At 43.2% G+C, this 23,335-nt stretch overlaps 2 protein-coding genes across 2 annotated transcripts in view; both read left to right on the top strand.

Moving 5' to 3' along the window:
• RAB3B (RAB3B, member RAS oncogene family) overlaps window positions 1-9,360 on the top strand; it is a 105,548-nt gene extending 96,188 nt beyond the window's left edge. Inside the window, exons 3-4 of the mRNA XM_077825060.1 lie at window positions 1,629-1,753; window positions 9,001-9,360. Of these exons, the coding sequence (XP_077681186.1) occupies window positions 1,629-1,753; window positions 9,001-9,188 (313 nt within the window). The 3' untranslated portion in view covers window positions 9,189-9,360. The remainder of the gene's footprint in view (window positions 1-1,628; window positions 1,754-9,000) is intronic.
• An 11,009-nt stretch (window positions 9,361-20,369) lies between these two features.
• Window positions 20,370-23,335, top strand: part of NRDC (nardilysin convertase) — a 43,342-nt gene continuing 40,376 nt past the window's right edge. Inside the window, exon 1 of the mRNA XM_077825425.1 lies at window positions 20,370-20,755. Coding sequence (XP_077681551.1) covers window positions 20,562-20,755 — 194 coding nt within the window. The 5' untranslated portion in view covers window positions 20,370-20,561. The remainder of the gene's footprint in view (window positions 20,756-23,335) is intronic.

Here is a 23,335-nt window from a genome sequence, read left to right on the forward strand (position 1 = left end):
ATCCGTGAGAACGTAAGCCTCATGGACGTGGCCTTGAAACAGCGAATCACGACTGGTTCGAGAGGTTGGAGGATGGAGGTGGTATTGGTGAGTGGGGAAAGACAACTTCAACGTCGTTATACACAAACCGGAGTGCCTCAAGGTGGCCAGGAGCATTGTCTACTATCAGCAACACTTTAAAGTCAAGTCCTTTCTCTTCGAGGTACCGCTTGACCTTCGGAACGAAACACTTGTGGAACCAATCCAGAAATAATGCTGCCGTCACCCAAGCCTTTTTATTTGATTGCCAGAACACGGGCAGGAGATTTTTGTTCTTGCCTTTTAGGGCACGGGGATTTGCAGCCCTGTAGAGCAAGCTCGGCTTTATTAAATGCCCAGCCGCATTGCCACAAAACAACACAGTCACACGGTCTTTAGCTACTGGAGATTACTTTGTACGTCCTCTATCTTAGATACAGCAATTTTCTGAGAATGCTCCTGAAAAGGTTGTGGAACTTGTAATAGAATATTATAAGGGTTGAAAATATTGCCTATCTTCATACTATCAGCCAGATGCAAGAACAGGGCACTCAGGAAATTCCAGGAAGTCTCTCCCAAGGCACTGCATCGATAGCAGTATCCCCTTCTGCTAGACCGTCAGCCTGGCCGTCCTTTTAACGATTAATCATCCGATGAAAAATATGTTGCACGTAGGAATTAGCTGTACAAACGCAGACTACACCAAGAAAAGAGTTAAAACGACCTGCAATATAATAAGAGAGTAAAAGATCATATTAGTAAAGAGCAAACGTAAATCAGGGTGTTAATTTCACGTTGCAGGCTAGGAAATGTCAGCCTGAAAATACATCATGCTATATAATTTTTGCATTTTGAAAAATCTGCCTCAACTCAAAGAAGGGCCTTTGTTTAGACTAATTTCCTCATCGACAAATCAAATGTGCTGTTTATTTATTTAAGGCAATTTGCACAATAAAATGAACCCCTGCTTCACAGATACTCATGGACAATGTAATTGACATTTCTGTGGGAGAGGAGAGCAGGCTGTTTACAATTAACTAAAATTATCAAGAGTGAATCAGCATTGGAGGTTCTTTGTGAATCAGAAGCTGAAGGAATCAAGCCCCATGTTGTTAAAGGGAGAGCAATGTAAGCAAACTAAATAGAAATAAAAACTTGGGTAGAATTCTGGCTCTCTTTTGGCAAATGGGTGAAAAATGTTGTTAATGTTGTTATGCTGGGGTTGGGGAAACTTTGCTGAAGCTGTTGGGTGTACCAGATGCCCTTCATTCACAATAAATGTATGAAGTAATTATGCTCCTTTATGGAATAGACAGCTGAAACAACAAGAGCCACCACTCAAAACATTTAAAAATGTGAAACTTTATTGGTACATTAACTTTGTATACAAAGTATTGGGATAATAAAATAGAATCTACCATAATTCATATACTTTAAAATGTTGCATTGCTGCCGTATATATGTTTGGTAATTTACCTTTTAATCTACAGCTGATCTACAGTTGGAATTGGGTTTAATGTTTATAAGTATTTATTTTCATTATAAATTAACATATAACATTCTTTGGCACTACTGACAATACAGTATCGATTTTCTCTGTCCTGCTGTAGGGCCACTCAGATCAAGACCTATTCCTGGGATAATGCTCAAGTCATTGTGGTTGGAAACAAGTGTGACATGGAGGATGAAAGAATCATTCCTCTGGAAAAGGGTAAACATCTGGCTGATCAGTTAGGTACGTGGTAAAGCTTCTCTTCTTTTCTCTTTATAATGTGTTCCTTTTTACTTGTATATTAAAAAAAAAATCTTCCAGCAGTAATAATGTCAGTGCTGCAAAGATGATAATGGTTTAGTGAAATATTACATACTACTCTGCTGAGTACTACAGTGCCATTTTCAGAATTTAAAGTTGCTTTTACACCAGGATTTTTTTTTTTTTTTGCAATTTATCAGAGATTATAAATTGTTCTTTAGAGTGGAGCAAAAAAATCGAGCAGTTACTGTGACTCAAGAACTCCTTAATGCCAGCTAGCAAGGGGGATACAGGAGTGTCCTGGTTCTGGTATGTACCTTAATGTTCACCAAAGAAGCTAATGTGAAGACTTAAATGAAAGCCAGGGTCACACTGGTGATTAATATTGTAGTGAATTGTATGTACAGCTACTATATAAGGAATTATGTGTTTATACTATATACTGAAAATATGTTTTAAAGTCTGTATCAAGGCAGGGTTGACAAAAAGGCTTTCTCTCAGACAAGAAATGTTTATTCATCTGTTGAGAGTTGTAAATTAAGCATTGCAAGCTAACACAATGGATACCCATTTATGTACAAAGTCAACAGAGATATGTCAAGTCAACAAGGAAGAACACACAGGTAAACAAACAAGGTGGGAGGAGGGGAAACGGTTATATTGTCTCTGAGGTCAGACAATGAACTTTGGGGATAGAAGTATAAGTAGGGGCATAGCGAGCAGATCGAGGGACGTGATCGTCCCCCTCTATTCGACATTGGTGAGGCCTCATCTGGAGTACTGTGTCCAGTTTTGGGCCCCACACTACAAGAAGGATGTGGATAAATTGGAGAGAGTCCAGCGAAGGGCAACAAAAATGATTAGGGGTCTAGAACACATGACTTATGAGGAGAGGCTGAGGGAGCTGGGATTGTTTAGCCTGCAGAAGAGAAGAATGAGGGGGGATTTGATAGCTGCTTTCAACTACCTGAAAGGGGGTTCCAAAGAGGATGGCTCTAGACTGTTCTCAATGGTAGCAGATGACAGAACGAGGAGTAATGGCCTCAAGTTGCAGTGGGGGAGGTTTAGATTGGATATTAGGAAAAACTTTTTCACTAAGAGGGTGGTGAAACACTGGAATGCGTTGCCTAGGGAGGTGGTGGAATCTCCTTCCTTGGAAGTTTTTAAGGTCAGGCTTGACAAAGCCCTGGCTGGGATGATTTAACTGGGAATTGGTCCTGCTTCGAGCAGGGGGTTGGACTAGATGACCTTCAGGGGTCCCTTCCAACCCTGATATTCTATGATTCTATGATTCTATGAAGTAGAAGGCAAAAATGCCCCTCCCCCCCAATCCTGCACCCAGGAAGTAAACGTGCGATGCGTTTAGATTCATGAAAATGGGATCACAACCAGCCTTGGTTGCAGAGGCCTTTGGGGGGATGAGGTAAACTTCTTTAGACAGCTGGTAAGCCTGTTAAGTTTAGTCTCTAGAAAATGAATTATGATTTTGTTTTATATCTAACCTTTTGTGTCCATTATCCTTACTCGCTATCTCTTGAATCTTTTATAATAATCTTATCTTTGCTTTTGCTGTAAGTATATCTAAGTGCTGTGATATTAAGCAAGGTTCTGATCCTGAGCTGAATCGTACAAGCTGGTGTGTACACTGTTCCCTTGGGGACAGCAGACATGGTATTTCTGAGAGTGTTCAGTGGATAAGGGGCTGGACGCTACAGAGAGACGCTGCAAAGGGGCTCTGGGACTGGGATGCACCTATTGTTAACCTGCAAGGCAAAATGAGGGCAAGCATGGCCCAGAGGAGAGTGGTTGACTGGCTAACTGGCTGGTGGTGTCAGGGAGCTGCCACCCAGCTAAGCACAAGCAAGTCTCCCTCATGCTGGAGGCAGAGGGTAACAAGGTGATTCACCGTCCTGGGTACCCCGAGAACCATCGCAGTTACTTACTCGTCTTCTTGCCCATGTATAGAAGTAACATCACCTGATTGCTAGAAAAAAGGGACCAGTTTCTTCTGGAAGAAGTAGAGATTGGAATAAATATCTTAGAATGAACACCAGAATGTAGGATATGCATCCCAATTTCTCATCTATTTAGCATTGTTTCCTATATCTCTACTTAAGACAAGGAATGTATTATAGAAAGTTTCAGAGTAAATGCTACAAGGCATTATGGGTAAAATATACAAGAGGCAGTTACACGAAGGCTCCAATTCTGCAGAGTAATGTGTGTGCTTAACTTGAAGCATGTGCGTAGTCCTACTGAATTCAGTGGAATTACTTGCATGATTAAAATTAAGCATGTGTGCAAATCTTTGAAGAATCAGGTCTTATGTGTGATGTTTTAACTACATCACCATAGTCTCATTAGGATTTCTACTGATCTGATAAATCTTGTTAAAATTGACTTCAATTAATGCTGTTTCCCAGAGACCCTTGTAGAAGGGGTTACTGTAAATATTTATTTAGGTTTGCAGGAAAGAGAAGGTTCTTCGGGCACTTACGGGAATTGTCATAACCCCAGTTTTATTAAAATCTCCTACTGTACTCAATTCTCAAATCTGTAATGTTGGGTTCTATTATTATTTGGAGGGATAGTATTGTATTGTTAAAAGCAGGGGGCTGGAGCCCAATTGTATATCTACCTCTATCACTGGTTCAATGTGTGACCTTGAGGAAGTCACCAGTTGTGGACAAACCTCAGTTTACTGGTATTATTTATAATTTGCATTGTGGTAGGGCCTAGGAGCCCCAGTCCTGGAGCGGGAGCCCATTGTACTAGGCACTGTACAAACACAGAGCCCTACCTCAAACAGCATACAATAATTACACTACTCATATGAACAAAACTAAGCATGGATATAATATCTCCAGGATAAGGGCCTTGGACTGTAAACTCTTTGGGAGAGGGACCGTATCTTAAATATGCTTGAACTGTACTTAGCACAATCAAGATTGGAGCCTTCGGGTTCTACCATAATGAAAATAATAGCTGCCTTTTCCTATAATTATAATTACTTTTTAGTAGTAGTCTATTATTAGGGCTTCTGAATTTCACATTGATATAATACCCACAATACAAAAAGAATGATATTGGTATTTATCCAATAAACACCAGAAAAACTCTGGAAATAGTTACTTGCATCTAAGGGCTTGTCTACACAGGGCTGTGATATGGACTACAAGGGTGTGATTTCTAAAGTGCACTAATATGTTGCACATTAATTGGTCCACGTAGACCCTGTATGAAACAGCTCTACATTAAAGCACACTAGGGAACATTACAAAGAGATTACTCATTACAGTATATACTAATATAATGAATAATATATTTACTATACTTTAACTCATTACAGTTTAATAAAAGAGAGAGCCCTGAAATCCCCTGATTGTGGACATCTACATAAAACTCAAAAATTGCTAAAAATAAACACTGAAAAACAGAAGCCCTATTAAGTATGGTACTAATGAAATAAACAAACCCATGTTTAGTTTGCAAAAGATGTAATGGGTCCTTTTCTCACACAAGCACCCAGTATGCACCTGAGAATATAAACATTTGCAAAACAGATACCTAACTTGCATTCACAACTGCATGTTTTACATAGTTTGCATGGGTGCGTGCATATTTTTCAAGAGAAATTTAACTTTCAGTGATTGAAAATTTGGACCCTAATGCCTAAGCGTATTACAACCAAACGTGAAGTTCCGTTTGAGCTGCTATCCCATCTTCTGTTTTTTTTTCTAAGATGTTCATTTGTTTGTTTTCATTACCAAAAAATTTCTTATATCTTGAGTCTAAATCCTTACATCTGAGATATTTCAAAGGGCGTCTTGTCTGCATGCATACATACACACTGCATGTTGTCTCCATAACAACTGATTACATCAGTACAAAACTACTTTAATGAAGAATCCACACTTGCACCTCTTGACCTATCCCTGACCTTGTCAAAGGCATCAAGAAGAAATATATCCCCACTGGTAGAAGAAAGCAAAAGCTAATTATGTTTCTGGAAGCTCCTGGCACTTCCACTCTGCTCAAGCCTCATAATGTATGAAACATTGTCTATTTTAAACTATTTCAGATTTTATCAGGCAGCTTTTCTAAGTGATGATGTGGCATTATCTACAATGTTATCTGAAATTAATTTATGAGGGGAAAGAAGTTTGATTAATTGGTTATTGCCTGCTTAAACTGTTAGCTTTCATATTAATGCCTTCATGTAAAGGTTATACCTATGCATGTTTCTCTAACCATTTATAGGAGCAATAAAATAATCTGAGATGATGTTCTTGGTCAAGGTCTGCTTGAGGTGAGGAGTCTGCATTGATTAACTTAATCAAGTTATCAATTGGAGGCTCATCTTGCATCCTTGGCACTACTTTTGACTTCAGTCATGAACAGGAATTTTGATATTTAATATTTTTAGGACAATAATTATTGATCCCACAATAGGAATATATTAAGGTTATAAACTTTCGTGCATCAAGACATGCCTGAAGTTAGGCCAAAAATTCCCTTGTGGGTGAGTTATGCCATAGGTGGTTCCCTGAACCTTCCTCTGTATGCATCCATTCCTGACCACTGTCAAAAACTGAATACTGGTCCACATGTAATCGATCTGGTCCATTACAGCAGTGCCTATTTAGTAATAAGCAGAATTTCCATTAATATTTTCCCTCAACATCTGTGACGAAAACATTTGAATTGGTCTGGATGAAATATATCAAACTGCAGACTCCTGGGCTGATTTCAACCCCAAACCAGGTGTGTATAATATGTATATGCATATTCCCCCATCATAGAAGTACCAAGTGTTATTGTTATGCTTATAAGAAGCACGCGGGATCTTTTTCAGGGGAAAAGGCAAAACGCCGTGTTTATTGAAGATACAACAATTAGCATATGCATTCAATTACACACACACTCTCCTCTCCCTCCCTCCCGCCAGAGTCCGGATCAATCTAGCGGCCAGCTAGGTTGATCATGGGTAAGTAGGAGCTGGGTTCTGTCAGTCGTGACACGATGCTCCGAAGAAGTCTTTGCAGGATGAACCCAAAGTTTCATGGCAAGGCCCCCTGTTTATATAGTGATTTTCCTTCATTGGGACCAATGAGTTTTGCACCGCCATGCTGTAATCAATTGTTGTTTGACGAGTGTTTGTTTTCTTAAATTGTCCTTTTTCTCATTCTTTATCTTGTTCTTTCATTAAGTCTCCCAGGGAGTTACCCCATGCTGGTTTTGATCACAGCTATCTTGTCCCCATTGATAGGTGCCTGTCTCATCTTTAGAGTCGTCAACCTGTCCTCCTCTGACATCTCAATAGGGGCTTGTTGCAATCGTCTGGTGCCCTTACGTCTGTCCTTGGTTTCTCCCTAGAACATCCAGTTCGGTGATGCCTTCACACTTATCTCTTAACACACACATTCCTCATTCACACGCAACACAGAATTGATTTACACGGAGCATTTGAACAGGAACATCAAATTGCAATGCAAGAGAAAACAATCATTGCATTCTTTTACTTATGTTAAAGTATTAAATCTACAACAAAGTGGTGACCCTAAAAGGTCTGTTACTGCCTTGAAATCAGCTCAGATACGGATTCTGGCTGATGCATCTTTACCAATGGCCCATTAGGCCATTCCTTTCTGCTTTCAGAAAGAGTGGCTGGCAGGATATGGTCAAATCATACACCAATACATTTAAAACATGCTACATTATTATTATTTATCCTTCATTTTAAATTATACAAAATACAAACATAAAATCCTCCTACTACACTATGAGGATTCTAGGCTGCAGGACAGTCCATGAAGATAGCTTAAAATTACCTTTGTCCCCTTTGTCTTCCCTGTTCTGTGCCTTTCAGGAATCAGCCCCCCAGTGACTATAAGTTAAACAAGCTGAGGTATTCTTGATGGCAGAGATTTATCTGGAGTCTCTTGTTTTTTGTTAATAGGTTATTATATTACTGTCACTAAGAACCCATTTTAAAAGTTGACCTCTTCAAATTGTCTAATGCAGGAGTTCTCAAACTGGGGGGGTTGGGGCCCATCAGGGGGTCACGAGGTTATTACATGGGGTGGTCGCAAGCTGTCAGCCTCCACCCCAAACCTTGCTTTGCCTCCAGCATTTATAATGGTGTTAAATATGTTTAAAAGTGTTTTTAATTTATAAGGGGGATCGCACTCAGAGGCTTGCTATATGAAAGGGGTCACCAGTACACAAGTTTGAGAACTATCAGTCTAATGATTCAAGTTGCATAGTTACAGCCAATGACTTAGTGTTGGTATTGGCATTGCTAGTTATTTTATCCTGTTAAAACTGAAGAACCTTTTCAAAAAAATGATTCTGAAGCGATAAAAGTGTTTAGAAACTTACTTGTTATTTTACAGATTGAAACAATGAGACTTGTAGTCACAAAATGAAGGCAAACTAGTCAGTTAAATGGGCTTTTCTTTTCCTTGGTTTAGTAATGGGACATGAGAGCTGATGTGCTACAAAAGCTCATGACACAAATCACCATGGATTGTAATTTATTGCAAAGCAGATTATTTATATGGTAGTTTGACTTCTTGCTGTAGGCAATATAATAGCAGGAAGAACAGAACTAACAACATAATTCTCGTAAATAACGATTAGTCTCCTAGACTTCTGGGAATGGGAAGATAAAGAATTGTAGGAGATGTCAGTGTGGGTTCAGTGCATTGATATTCTGCTCATTGCTGAGGGCACTGGGCTGAAGTCTCATGCAAGAATTCAAATTCGTAGTTAAGGAGGGGCTAAGCTCCTCGATTTGTTCTGAGTGGGCAGGAAGGTTGACCTGGGTGGTGTCATGGCTGACTGCTTCATGGGTGCAGGATGCCAATGGCATGCTAGAAAAAAAAAAAAAGCAACCCTGGAATCATCAGTAACATCATATAATTTCCAACCTTGCTGTTCTCTGATCAGAAGGGAGCAGTGCTTTAGGGGCCTGCTCATCAGCACTGCTTAGAAAGCTCTTCGCCATGGTAGTGTTAAGAGTGGCCTTGCCCCTTAGACTCACTCAGCTGAGCCAGGACAGCTTCAATCTGCTTGGACGTCCTGTATTTCTGAAGTGTTCCTTGGCTACCGAATGAATACAAAACAAGTTGTTGGTGTTTTAAACAGATCATTACACTTACTTCAAGCATTCTCTATATAATCAGACTTATTGATTTTTTTTAATTTATTTTTTGCTTCCTTCACAGGTTTTGATTATTTTGATGCCAGTGCCAAAGAGAACATCAATGTGAGACAGGTCTTTGAGCGCCTAGTGGATATAATCTGTGAAAAGATGTCAGAGAGTATAGAGTCTGACCCATCCAGAGGCAGTTCTGGGAAGAACATGCGACTCACAGACAACCCACCCTCTTTGCAGCAGAACTGTTCCTGCTAGTGATTTTAATCTCTGTGAAATCTCTCTCCCCTTCCCTGAACACTCTTTATCTTTTCACATGTGATGCTGTATTACCATATCGTCTAAAGGCTGAAGTTTGTTATAGTGGAAATGGACGTGGCTGTTAAATGTCCTGGAAAGTTTAATGTTAAATACATCTAATACACCTAATATTGTAAAACAAACAAAAAACCTAAATATATATTGTAAGTGCACCTAGTGTTAATGGGTGAATTACACTGAACTGTAAGAATTTTATAATGCTATAAATGTATGTTTAGATTATTCCCATAGAGAATGTTGCTTTGTTGTTATAGGCCCTTTTGCTGGGGAGAGAGCTCTATACCAATATGCAGCTCAACCACTGATAAAGAGTACTGAACATAAAAAAGATCAGAAAGGAAAAGATTTTAAAAAACAGAAAAGAAGAAACCCAGAGTCCCCTCACAAAACAGGAAAGTAAATCCTGTCTTTACATCCCAAAAATCCAGAACATCTCAAGACTTTGGGGAGGAGATGACCATGCTCTTTGATGTAAAACTCTGCTGTTTTGTTTGATGCAGCAGGACTGGGTAGCAAGATGGATCCATTTCTATTTGATACACTCGGACCACCAAGAAAATCAAGAGAATGGGAGTTGAATATTGTGCCATGCCTCTTCAGAGGTTTAGCATAAGAATCAGAGCCGAAGCAGAGAGCACTTCCCTAATTCTGGGCTCATGCAGGGCCAAGTGTAGCACATTTAATCTTGAATGCCAATATCTCAGACCACATTATTGGGAGCCAACATGTGAGTGTTTGTAACCAGTCTGTCTTGTGGCTCTTAAACTAAGTGATCTACCAGAACAGCTGTTATATCTACTTTTATTTATTATTTATATTGCCATAGCACCGAGAAGCCCCAGTCATGGACCACAACCTCATTGTGCTTGGAGCTGTACAGATAAAGAACAAAAAGGCGGTTCCTGCCCCAAAGAGCTTACAAGCTAAGTAGTGAAATCTACCTGCAAAAAGTCCTGAGCTTGTAGTCAAGGTTAACTCCCACGATATATTTGTGGGGGCTTTGGTTATTAAAGGGAAAGAATAATTAATTTTGTTTTATTATCAGAATAATTACTTTTCTTCAGCATGATAATTAAATGAATTAAATATAGATTTATAGGGAAATCTATATTTAATAGATCTCAAAGGGACAAATAGTACAGTGCTTTATATAATACAACCAACCCTCCAGCAAGGAAACCTGGAGAAGGATAACCTGTGCATGCAAAACTAGAGTTTAAGCCCAAGGCAAATCTCACAGAGCTTGTGACATACCTACCTCTCGTGAGGAGGTGCTTGAACTCAAGCATAAAAGAAAGAGGGCATGACACTCTTAGAAGTCAGCAGAAAACTGTGCAAAGTCCAGTTCATTCCAAAAAATGATCATCCCTTTTGCATTGCTTTCAAAGTCCCCTAGCAAAATGGATCCATTTGGAGTCATGCTGCTATTAAATCCCACTTTCACAGCTGTACAATCCTTCCCTGTTCCCTTTGAGTTGCTTCATGCACTGGAGGGAGTTACTGCAGCCAGCAATATCTACTACATTGATTTCCACTGGAAATCAGCATGGTAGTTTTTGGTTTGGGACCATCTCCAATTTTACCTAGAAAGAGCTTCTAACTAAGGCTTCTAGAGACACTTTCTTAAAACTTAAATATATGTTTTCTAGGTAATTAAGGGCCCAATCCTGCTCCCACTGAAGTCAGTAGGAGTTTGGTTGCAATGGGAACAGGAACCAGCATTCTTGTGACTATTAACATTATCAGAATAGTTCTAATTCTACAGTGGTTGATTAGATAATGTTAGAAACATGGAGGAGAAACACCAGAGGCTGACATATGCACATGTATGGTTTTATGGAATGACAAGTCTATTTAACCATCAGACACATATATAAGAACATCCATGCTGTCAGACCAATGGTCCATCTAGCCCAGTATCCTGTCTTCCGACAGTGGCCAATACCAGGTGCTTCAGAGGGAATTAACAGAATAAGTCATCAAGTGATCCATCCCGTGTCACCCATTCCCAGCTTCTGGCAAACAGAGGCTAGGGACACTTCAGAGTATGGTTTTGCATCCATGCCCATCTTGGCTGACAGCCATTGTTGGACCTATCTTCCATGAACTTATCTAGGTTTTATTTAAACCCTGTTATAGTCTTGGCCTTCACAACATCCTCTGGCAAAGAGTTCCACAGGTTGACTGTGCGCTGTGTGAAAAAATACTTCCTTTTGTTTGTTTTAAACCAGCTGCTTATTAATTTCATTTGGTGACCCCCCTAGTTCTTGTATAATGAGAGGGAGTAAATAGTACTTCCTTATTTACTTTTGCCACACCATTCATGATTTTATAGACCACTATCATATTCCCACTTAGTCGTCTCTTTTCCAAGCTGAAAAGTCCCAGTCTTATTAATCTCTCCTCATATGGAAGCTGTTCCCTACCCCTAATCATTTTTGTTGCCCTTTCCTGTACCTTTTCCAATTCCAATATATCTTTTTTGAGATGAGGTGACTAGATCTGCAAACAACACCATGCATACAGCTCAGCTAAAATGATCAACATCGATCTTAAAAGCTAAGATGTTCCTCCTATTAACCTTGATCAGCCTAGCTGTTCTGCCTTGCAAAGGAGAGCTTCTCCTTTCAACTTGGTCAGCTGACAGAACAAACTCTGTGGAGGGATAGATATCAAGTTGTATGAAACCCTAAAATTAAATGGAAAAATCCACCAGCAGGAGGGCCTGTAATGTGTATAACACCACAGTTCCAATCCCCAGCCTGGTTTATGTGTTACATGTATTCCTTGTTTTCACATTGTTCTTGACTTTTAAAAAAATTTGTGCTAGAAGGTTGCACTTAGGATGACGTTATTTCTTCTAGTTTCAGACTTAAATACAAAGTAAAAAAACTTCAGAGAAGAAGGAATTCATAAAAATAATGAAGGCATAAAAATGGCGACAGTGAACAACAGATGACTGAGATCCTGAAAAACTGAAATATCAACATCCCATGGCCTGCTTGTTTCTGAGATGCAATTTTTACAGTTTAGATATAGCATGCCTTTAAACATCCAACATTTCTGACACTAAGGGTATTATATACAAAATATCTACATGAGTACAATTTTGTGTGGATATATATGTAGTAGCCAGATTTGTAGTGTGTATATATACACAAACGTGTGGGAGGCTACTTTCACAGATCTCTCAAACTTTCTAGGCCACATGTCTATTTGCTCATATAATTATTTATCATAGGATCATAGGACTTGAAGAGACAATGAAAGGTCGTCTAGTCCAGGCCCCTGCACTCATGGCAGGACTAAGTGTTATGCACACAGACTCAAATGTGAGAGTACAAATGGCATTTGTACATAAAAATCAGTGCTATTTTTTTTGCACACAAAATTGCAAATTTAGGCCAGAGTTGTGCAAGTTATTCTGTGCAAGTGGCCGTGGCATCTGCGTGAGACCCCACTGAAATTGGTGGGGTGCCGTGCAGGGATCTGTCCACTGCAATGTAACTAGCAGGATTAGGGCCTCAGGCTGCCTTTGAAAATGTGTCCTTCTGTCATACCTCAAATGCTTTTAATACGAAGGCTAGTAATTTTCTGGCATGGAAAACCAACTAGACTTAATGTAGCTTCTATATCTATTGTGCTAGTGAATCAAAGCCTTGCTATAGTGTGTGTTTGGATATTGCTAATTCTTGCTCTCAAAAGTCGTCTCTCTAAAATAAATGCTCTCTTTTGTGGGGTATTTCTAATCAGGTGGTGAACATGCAATTTGTGCAGCGCTAGGAGTGTATATATTGTATCTATATTTATGAAGCTGACAAAATAAAAAGACATTATTTAATCTCTGAACATGGCCAGAGACTGCTTGAGTGCGAGCTACGTTACTTATCTCAACAAATAGTAAGGATGGAGTCATCCATGGGAGAAGAGGAGGTCTTTTTCTGAATCTTTTGGAATTAAACTGAGCTGCTTGTGCCTTTTCTGCCAGATAGTGTTCCTTGGGCAGCAGTTATCATTAGGAACCACTGTGGGGAAGGAGTTGCTGTAGGATGAATGGTAAAGCAAGCATTAGCAGGGTAGCAGGTATAACATTTCAGTGGTGACAGGCAGGTTTTAGGATAACTTATTTAACTAGTAACAAAAATAACTTGATTGAAAGGGTTCAGAGCTGAGGGCGGTGGTTCTCAGCTGTGAAATTAAAGGAAGAAGAGGGTCTCTCATACTGGGGAGGGTTGGGGTGGGGGAACAGGAGATGCATCTCTGAACTGGTGAGGGTTGGACTGGAAGGAGATGAGGGAATTTGAGGGGTTCTAAGGTGAGACGGGGGATAGGCTGAATGCAGGGAAGAATGGAATCAACTGGTGACCAAAGATGTGGGTGACCTGGTGGAGTGTGCGGCAGGGTTGGTGGGAGATGGGAGGGGAAAGCTAGATTGCAGGGAGAGACGGGGGCTAGTAGAGCACAGTGACAGGTTTAGAGGGGAAAATACTGTTTTCTCCCATCCCACCATTTGCAGCGAAGTGTCATTTTCCTGGTAAAGATGGGGAGGCAGAGGGAAGAGAGACCTCTTTCTTTCCCATTTGCCCACCAACTTTCTTTATCCTCCTCCTCCTAGCAGGGTCCGCATTTTTCCACTTTGGAATTATGACCCACCTGAATGGGAGGAGGCAGCTTGTGACATTCAGCCTCCTCAGTTAATCTGGGCACCAGCCACCACTGTAGGGTGTCATGCTGTGACCTACTTTCCGGTAAAGGTCAGTACAATTGTTGCTGTTGGCAGCTATTCATTGGCCAGTATGAAAGCACCTGATGGTCTCACACCAGCATTCACTGGACAGGTGTCCACCTCATCAGTTGCCCAAGGTGGCAGTATTGAAAGAGAGAAAGGCCATGAATTGCATCGGCACAGAGGCTGAACCACCCTCTCTCCCCATAGTAGGTTATATCTCTTTAGCATCCCCTTGGCGAGAGGATGGGCGCTGCTCTTGTCAAAGAGTCTAGGGCATGGCCTTCTGGCTGTGCTGTTCAGGGCCTCTACCCCATAAGTGCCAACTCCGTGAGTGCTGCAAGGCTGGAGCACCCACAGCAAAAAATTAGCGGGGGCTTAGCACCCACTGGCAATCAGCTGCCCCCGAGCCCCCAGCACCTCCTGCTCACCAGCGGCCCTGCTGATCAGTTCCTCCCGCTCCCTCCCAGTGCCTCCCGCCTGCTGCCATCAGCTGTTCTGCAGCATGCAGGAGGTGCTGGGAGGGAGGGGGAAGAGTAGGGATGGGGTGCACTCGGGGGAGGGAAGAGGCAGGGTAGGGGTGGAGCAGGGGCAGGAAGGGGTAGGGGTGGAGTGGGGGCAGGACCTGGAACTGAGCACCCCCTGGCAAACAAAAAAGCCGGCACCTATGTTCTGCCCCATTACAGGAGGGTTAAAGTAGTCCAAACAAAAAGTCAATATTCTTTCACAGCCTACAAAAATCAAGAGTTCTAGGTTTTTGGGAAGCCAGAAAGAGAGAGAGAGAGAGAAAGTACCATCCTGTCTCCAAGGCTCTCAAGCCATTTCCCCGGTCAGCAGCCCATGCTTCCAGGGGCAGGGGAGTTCGGATCCTCGCTTTTAAGGACATGCTCTTGTTCATGCCTGACCAGCCTTAGTGCAAACTAGCAGATCCCTAGCAGTAGATACCAAGTTTAGGGAAGAAGGGGTGTGGTCTGTTTCCAGACCATCTCTACTGAAAACTGAGGAAGATAGAGAACTACCTCAAGGTGCTCAATAGATTTGGTAGTTATGGAATACTTGCCACACTGAATGCAGATTCCTAAATGAAAAGCTGTATGTCCCATGGAGAGAATGAGCTCCAGGTAACATGTGCTTTGGGGTCCATCTGGTGGCTGAATAAGGCAGAAAAATATTGTGTCAAAAAACTTCTGAAAGGTGACACCTTCTCTGTTTCTCCCCTGCCCCCAGACATCCCATGGAAGGATCCCCCTCATTTGTGTAATCCTCTGACCTCTTAGTTTTGCTCCCCCTGACCTTTTTTGCTAATCTCTGTGGATTTTATAAAGTCTGCATGGACCTGTGCAGCTGGGGCAACTTCCTCTGAAAGTTGTAACTGTCTGGAGAATAAAAATAATGAGGAGTCCTTGTGGCACCTTAGAGACTAACAAATTAATTTGGGCATAAGCTTTCCTGGGCTAGAACCACTTCATCAGATGCATGGAGTGGAAAATACAGGAGCAGGTATAAATACACAGCACTTGAAAAATGGGAGTTGCCTTACCAAGTGGGTGGGTGGGAAATCAGTGCCTATGAGGTCAATTCAATCCGGGTCGATGTGGCCTATTCCCAATGTTTCAGAACAATCCTTTGAAAATATGTAAAAGAAACACCCCACCAAAACAAGAGAAAAAAATATCGCAGGATGATCTGCCCTGAGTGAGACAAATAGAACACACAAGGATATATAAACAGGGTGTGATGACCATCTAGAGAGTAAACTCTTCAGGGAAAAAATGCTGGATAAAATGTTCAAAAGCAGCTGAGTGACTAGGAGCCTAAGTTTAAATCCCACTGACTTTCAATGAGATTTTGGCTCCTGAGTCACTTCTGAAAATAGTACTGATCTGGAAAGCACCTAACACTCTTTTGGCTCTACATAAATAAAAGCATAGTAAATTACCCTTGAATATAGATTTAGATTACTCCACTGTTGCATTTGGTTCCTTGAAGATTTCTTATCTTGCTACTATACTATGATTTAAATTTTTTCACAGGCATTACTGGCATTACTATGAGTTCGGAGCTCTGAAGGCTTATGTGCCAAAACCTTACCAAAAAACCTGCTTCCAGTTTCTGCACTCCCCACTGAGGATGTGCAGCAGGTTAGGTGGCTCAAGGAAACTTGTCCTTCCACTTCCATTGCCCATGCAAAGGACAGCCACAAATTGCAGGGTCTGCTCCCAAATATGCATATTGGATAGAATGTTCCTCTACTCACATTTGACATACTGTTGCAATAATCTTTGTACAAAGTATGCCTTGTGAGGTATCATTTGAAAACTCAGTTTATTGGTCACTATTGTCCTGGTAAATTATATGTGGCAACACTGTATTTGAATTTATAATATTTCCCTGTATGATGATATTAACACATGTTCACCCACAACTCTACCCAAGCAGAAGTTGGCAAACAGGTCTATCCTAAACAAAGGAATGTGTGCTCTGCTTCATGTGCATTTAAGCAGTAAACAGAGTCATCATGGAGGAAGGGGAGAGAAAGGAAGCTCAGACAGGTGAGAAGAAGCAGCAGGGAACATACTTTTTGTCTCCTGGTACACAGCTGGAAATGTTTCAGTGGAACTGAAACTATAAAAAGAAGGGACAAATACCCTAAGACACCCCCTCTCACCCTGTCCAAATGGAGCACCATTTGGGGTGTCAAGTTATATGCATATTATTTCTATTAAAGAAATAACAGACTTTATAATAACTTGTATTGTCCAAGAAAAGGCTGGACAGCATACTACAAATATTTCTGGGAGAAAATCTAAGACTGGGAGTGTGTTGGGGTCACCCTGCAGTATAACTCAGGCTGGTAAGAGCAAAAGTGTGGCTGGCTGCAGCACACACATGCAGACACAGCTTGGAGTAACTTGCATGCTGGATGCTATTTGTGAGCAGTCCAAGCTAGAGGATACAGCAGCAGAGCACTGTAAAGAGCACCCTGAGATAGAGGGCAGGGGTGACACAGTTAGGTTGAATTGAACCCTGGTATCTCATAGCATATCATCCCAAACAGGGTAGGAAGTGGGGGATGGGGAGGTACGCCTCCTTCCTTTACTGACAGGATGTGGAGCCTGAACACCTGCCATGCACACAGGTGCATTAGAAACCTGTGAAGACACAATTCCTCCTATAACACCCTGGGGATCTCCCTATGGTTCTTGTGCCATGCCTGAGATCCCTATTCCAATTCCCTTGTGACATGCCTCTAATTCTAATTTCAATTCATGGGCTCCACATGTGGCCATGAAACAAACAAACAAACCCAACACACCCAATTGCAGAAACAGAACCAAACCCACAAACAAGCATTTTATGACAGATGCAGTAGAAAGGGAACACGTGCATTGACACCGATCTGGCCTGGCCTTCAAGATAAATGCTGCAGGGAACTTCAGACTGACCTGCGAGGGAAAAGCCATGCTGGCCTCCTACCCCACACAGGAACAACCAGAGCTACATGATGCTCTGTTCCCTCTCCTCCTCCTCAGCTCTGTTACAGGGAAGCAAAAACTAGGACCCTCCCCCAGGTTTGCCCGGTGTCCGGTTTTTGACCAGAACACCTGGTTAAAAAGAGACCCTGGTGGCTCCAGTTAGTACTGCTGACAGGGCCATTAAAAGTCTGGTTGCGGCGCAGACAGGCTATCTGATGCCGCGTGGCTCCCAGAAGTTCCAAGGCGCAGGGGCGGCCCCCCCAACCCTGAGTGCTGGCAACCCTAGACCTCCCCCTTTAAACTAACCAGGACCTGGGGGGCAGGCTCCGCCACATTCATGTGCTCTGTGATGCCTCTAGCCCCACCCACAAGCCAGGGCTAGCCATTAACGAGGCGTTGGCAGGATCGCGCTGCGAGGATCCCCATGTGAGCCCAAGAGGGACACAGAGCTCTCTCTGGACACGGCCCTTTAATACTCCCAAAAAGAACAGGAGTACTTGTGGCACCTTAGAGACTAAGAAATTTATTAGAGCATCAGCTTTCATGGGCTACAGCCCACTTCATCAGATGCACAGAATGGAACATACAGTAAGAAGATATATACACACACACATACAGACAGAGAAGGTGGAAGTTGCCATACCAACTGTATGAGCTATTATCAGCAGGAGAAAAAAAACTTTTGTAGTGATAATCAAGATGGTTCATTTAGACAGTTGGCAAGAAGGTGTGAGGATACTTAACATGGGGAAATAGATTCAATAGGTGTAATGACCCAGCCAGTGTATCAGTATCCCCGATAACGTCATGGCAAACCTGATGGCGTAACTTTGTCCTCATCCACAACTATTTCACATGTAGGGACAATATATACCTTCAAGTCCGCAGCACTGCTATGGGTACCCGCATGGCCCCTCAGTATGCTAACATTTTTATGGATGACTTAGAACAACGCTTCCTTAGCTCTCATTCCCCAATGCCCCTACTCTACTTGCCGCTACATTGATGACATCTTCATCATCTGGACCCACGGAAAAGAAGCCCTTGAGGAATTCCACCATGATTTCAACAATTTCCATCCCACCATCAACCTCAGCCTAGACCAATCCACACAAGCGGTCCATTTCCTGGACACTACTGTGCTAATAACCGATGGTCACATAAACACCACCCTATACCGGAAACCTACTGACCGCTATACTTACCTACATGCCTCCAGCTTCCATCCAGGTGGCACCACACGATCTACAGTCAAGCTCTAAGATACAACCACATTTGCTCCAATCCCTCAAACAGAGACAAACACCTATAAGATCTCTATCAAGCATTCTTAAAACCACAATACCCACCTGCTGAAGTGAAGAAACAGACTGACAGAGGCAGAAGAGTACCCAGAAGTCACCTACTTCAAGACAGGCCCAACAAAGAAAGTAACAGAACGCCACTAGCAGTCACCTTCAGCCCCCAACTAAACCCTCTCCAGCGCATCATCAAGCATCTACAATCTATCCTGAAGGATGATCCCTCACTCTCACAGATCTTGGGAGACAGACCAGTCCTCGCTTACAGACAGCCCCGCAACCTGAAGCAAATACTCTCCAGCAACCACACAACAAAAACACTAACCCAGGAACCTATCCTTGCAACTAAGCCCGATGCCAACTCTGTCCACATATTTATTCAAATAACACCATCAGAGGACCTAACCACATTAGCCACACCATCAGGGGCTCGTTCACCTGCACATCTACCAATGTGATATATGCCATCATGTGCCAGCAATACTCCTCTGCCATGTACATTGGCCAAACGGGACAGTCTCTACGCAAAAGAATAAACAGACACAAATCTGACATCAGGAAACATAACATTCAAAAACCACTAGGAGAACACTTCAACCTCTCTGGCCACTCAGTAAAAGGTTTAAGGGTGGCAATTTTGCAATAGAAAAGCTTCAAAAACAGACTCCAACGAGAAACTGCTGAACTTGAATTAATATGCAAACTAGATACCATTAACTTGGGTTTGAATAGAGACTGGTAGTGGCTGGGCCATTACACATACTGAATTTATTTCCGCATGTTAAGTATCCTCACACCTTCTTATCAACTGTCTAAATAGGCCACCTTGATTATCACTACAAAAAAGTTTTTTTCTCCTGCTGATACTAGCTCACCTTAATTAATTAGCCTCTTTCAGTTGGTATGGCAACTTCCACCTTCTCTGTCTGTATATATCTATATCCTCTTACTATATGTTCCATTCTATGCATCTGATGAAGTGAGCTGTAGCCCAGGAAAGCTTATGCTGCAATAAATTTGTTAGGCTCTAAGATGCGGCAAGGACGCCTGTTCTTTTTGCGGATACAGACGAACCCAGCTGCTTCTCTGAAACTTTTAATATGCCAACCTGTCTCTCACTTTAGCCTGGGTGGGATCTTCCTCGCCAGCTGATTGGTCCAGCTAGAAGTGAGCGACATGTCAGAGAACCAATGGGAAGAGAAACACCGTCTCCAGACAGCTGTTGGAAGCGTCCAACGCACGAGCGGGGAGATAGGCTTAATTTGTCAGCCCGAGCCCTGAAAGGAGGGGGCGGGGAGAAGCCGCGCTAATTCCCGCAGGGAGCCTGACACTCCGCTCTATCCTGCTCCCTTTTTTCGCCGCTGGCTGGATTCCGCGCTTTTCCCCTTTGCCGAATCACTGCGGTTTGCCGGTCCCTACGCCACAGGCGTCTTTTCTGCCAATCAGAGGCGAGCTGGCCTGGCTGGGGCTACGATTGGGTCGTCCTGGCCATGTGATCTTGAAGTCGGGTGCTGATTGGCTGGAAGGGGAGGCCTACGTGAGAATCGCTTTTGCTGCCGCGGCCGCTCGTGGTGGGAGTGAGGCTGTGGGCCCGGGAGGGGGCGGAGCTCGGGGCGCGGCCCGGCGCGCGGGGGGACTGGACCGGTGGGTGTGGAGGGCCCTAGGCGCCCTAGCGCGGGGGAGGCCGGGAACGAGAGTTGGTGCGGACCAGGCCTTCCGAGGCGCCGGCCACAGCTGGCCCCTGCGAGCCGCCCCGAAGCCGCCGCCGCCGCCTCCCCGCAGCCAGCAGCTTCGGAGCTCCCGCACCATGCCCGGCAGGAACAAGGCCTCATGCAGTTGCCCGGACCTGCCTTCGGGGCAGCAGGTCGGGGAGGGCGGCCGGGACGCTAAGGGCCGCCCGTTCCAGGAGGAGTCTGAGGAGGAGGGAGGGGACCGCAGGGCAAAGCCCAACGTGGGGGACCCCGATGTTGTCAAGTCCCCCAGTGACCCTAAGCAGTACAGGTGAGGGGGACGGGAGCCTCCCTCCCACACCGGCTGGAGGCAGCGCGGGGCGAGGGCGCCTGCATTGCGGGACCCGGGGCGGGCTCCGTGTCGTGCGAGGGGGTGCCGGGGCATGGAGGAGCTGGGGATTTTGTGTACGCCTTTCAGGGCACTTAAGGCTGATGTTTTAACCCATAATTATCACGCATGTTGCGGGTGGTTAGCGGGAGTTCAGAAGCTGGCCCATAAGTCAGAGTCTGTGATCGTGGCCTGTGGGATTCTGACTTTGACTTGTGAATTACTGGGGTTAGAAATACTGCTCCAGGGGGGAAACGGGAATCCGGGAGGGAAGGGGGCCCTCATTCTTTGCTTTTAGCAAAGTTGTGTTTCACCTGCTCCCCTTCCGCTTTTTCTCCTGGTGAGATGGATATTTGAGGGAAAACAAGAGAGGAAAAAGTGCCCTGGGGAAAGAGTATAAGATTGGCAGGATGCCTGTAAGGGAATGCTTGTGGCACCTTAGAGACTAACCAATTTATTTGAGCATGAGCTTTCGTGAGCTACAGCTCACTTCATCGGATGCATGTAGCTGTAGCTCACGAAAGTTCATGCTCAGATAAATTGGTTAGTCTCTAAGGTGCCACAAGTCCTCCTTTTCTTTTTGCGAATACAGACTAACTCGGCTGTTACTCTGAAACCTGTAAGGGAATGGAGACCTCGTTAGGGGGAAGGGGAAGAGAAGTGCCTTTGAGGAGGGAATCTGAGTCTGGAGGAGTGAGCAATAAACAGTACTGGAGTGCATGTGGGGAAGGTACTGGGGCTGGGTCTCTGAACAGTGCAGGGGTGGCGTTAGGGCTTTTAATATTAGAGGTTTGGTGTCCGGGGAGGAAAAGAGGCTTTTCGACGAAGTGAGTATTCAACCCATGAAAGCTTATGCTCCAATACATCTGTTAGTCTGTAAGGTGCCACAGGACTCTTTTCCGCTTTAAATTATACCAGTTTTCTATGTGAAAGAGGATATATGGGCAAAAGCAGTTTTATGCAGTTGTAAGTGCTTCTCCAGTAGGGTTTTTGCAGGTATAAAAGTGTTGCCCGAAAAATCACTCCACTGACCAACATTGCTGAGCTGGCAAAAGTTTCTAATAAAGATCTGGCTTTAATTTTCCAGCTTCCCAATGACACACTGAAAACTAGTTCTGTCAAGCAAGAGGGAAACCAGTCTGGGGAGTATGTGACCTAGCACCTGTGTGCTTTAGGCCCTAAGTGAGCAAGGCGCTTACCTAATTTTAAGCACGGGGGATGGGGTGGCTACTTTTTTGTTTAAATATGCTGTGAATTCAACATGGCATTTGCTTCAAGAAGGAGGTGGAGGCAGATGCAGAATAATTCAGTGGGAGTGGATAAATAAGACGGAAATAAGTGACCCATCTAATGGTGGGACATGACATCTGTTTGCTGTGATGAGTAGCTTCCCTGTTTTAAAAAAAAAAAATGTATAAATATACATGCACCTAATCCTTTGAAGCACAGTTTACCATCTAGTGTAGATACAGTTTAACATCTTTAAAATCAAGTTAGCTAGTGAGGGGGGTCAGCCAGCTAACAATTTTAAAATTGTTAATCTGCATTTTACACAAGGGAGTCAGTGATGTTTCAAAGGGTGCTAGGTCCTGCACTTTTTAAAAAGTCCATCTCTCTTCCTAGTTTAGATAACACCTTGGGTACTTACAAAGTTAATTTTGGCAAAGAGTCCTGTGGCACTTTATAGATTAACAGATGTATTGGAGCATAAGCTTTCGTGGGTGAATACCTTCCTCGTCAGATGCATGCCACGAAAAGCTTATGCTCCAGTACGTCTGTTCGTCTGTAAAGTGCCACAGGACTCTTAATCTGGATCTGTAAAAGCGGCAAACACGGCTACCCCTCTGAAAGTTAATTTTGTGGGTTGAGAGAAAAATGAAAGTGAGAGCCTCGTTAATGGAGTCCTTAGCGAAAGTGATATGACCACATGATAGAGTGGTCTCTGCACATACATCTTCCTTGAATACAGCTTAATTTGACATGCCACTGGGAGCAGTTAGCCAGTTTTGCCATTGAGTGCGTGTAGCCTCTGTCCCAATGAACAATACATGGTAGCCATTTTTAAAGAGGCCAGGTAACTGGATTTCTCTTAGGAGATTTTTGTGTGCCAGCCTCTGTTTAGTGCTAAACTTTCAGTCTTGAAGAATAAAGGCCAAAAAAATGCCACTGGTGGTGAGGGCGGTACTCCTTCAAGTAAGGAGGCTTACTTCTGTCTGTCCATTTCAAATTAAAAATTTAATCTTAAATTTATTACACAGATTAACAAAAGTGCTTTTACCTGCTGGTTAATGGAGAGGACTCTATACCCTGGAGTAGGAAGACTGTCATTCTATCACACTTTCCTATCTTTCTTACCTCTGTCCTGATACTCCTTGGCCCACTCACATTTTTCTTCATGCTTCTCCGTGAGCGTTACATCTGTGCATAGAGTTTTGTTAGCAAGAGTGCCTGTGGGTATGCCAGACTTCCCCTATGATGATGTCATGGGGAGATTGGGAAGTTAATTGTACATAGACTACAATG

Source organism: Eretmochelys imbricata, chromosome 8 (genome assembly GCF_965152235.1).
Source record: "Eretmochelys imbricata isolate rEreImb1 chromosome 8, rEreImb1.hap1, whole genome shotgun sequence".
In the NCBI taxonomy this organism is placed as follows: Eukaryota; Metazoa; Chordata; order Testudines; family Cheloniidae; genus Eretmochelys; species Eretmochelys imbricata.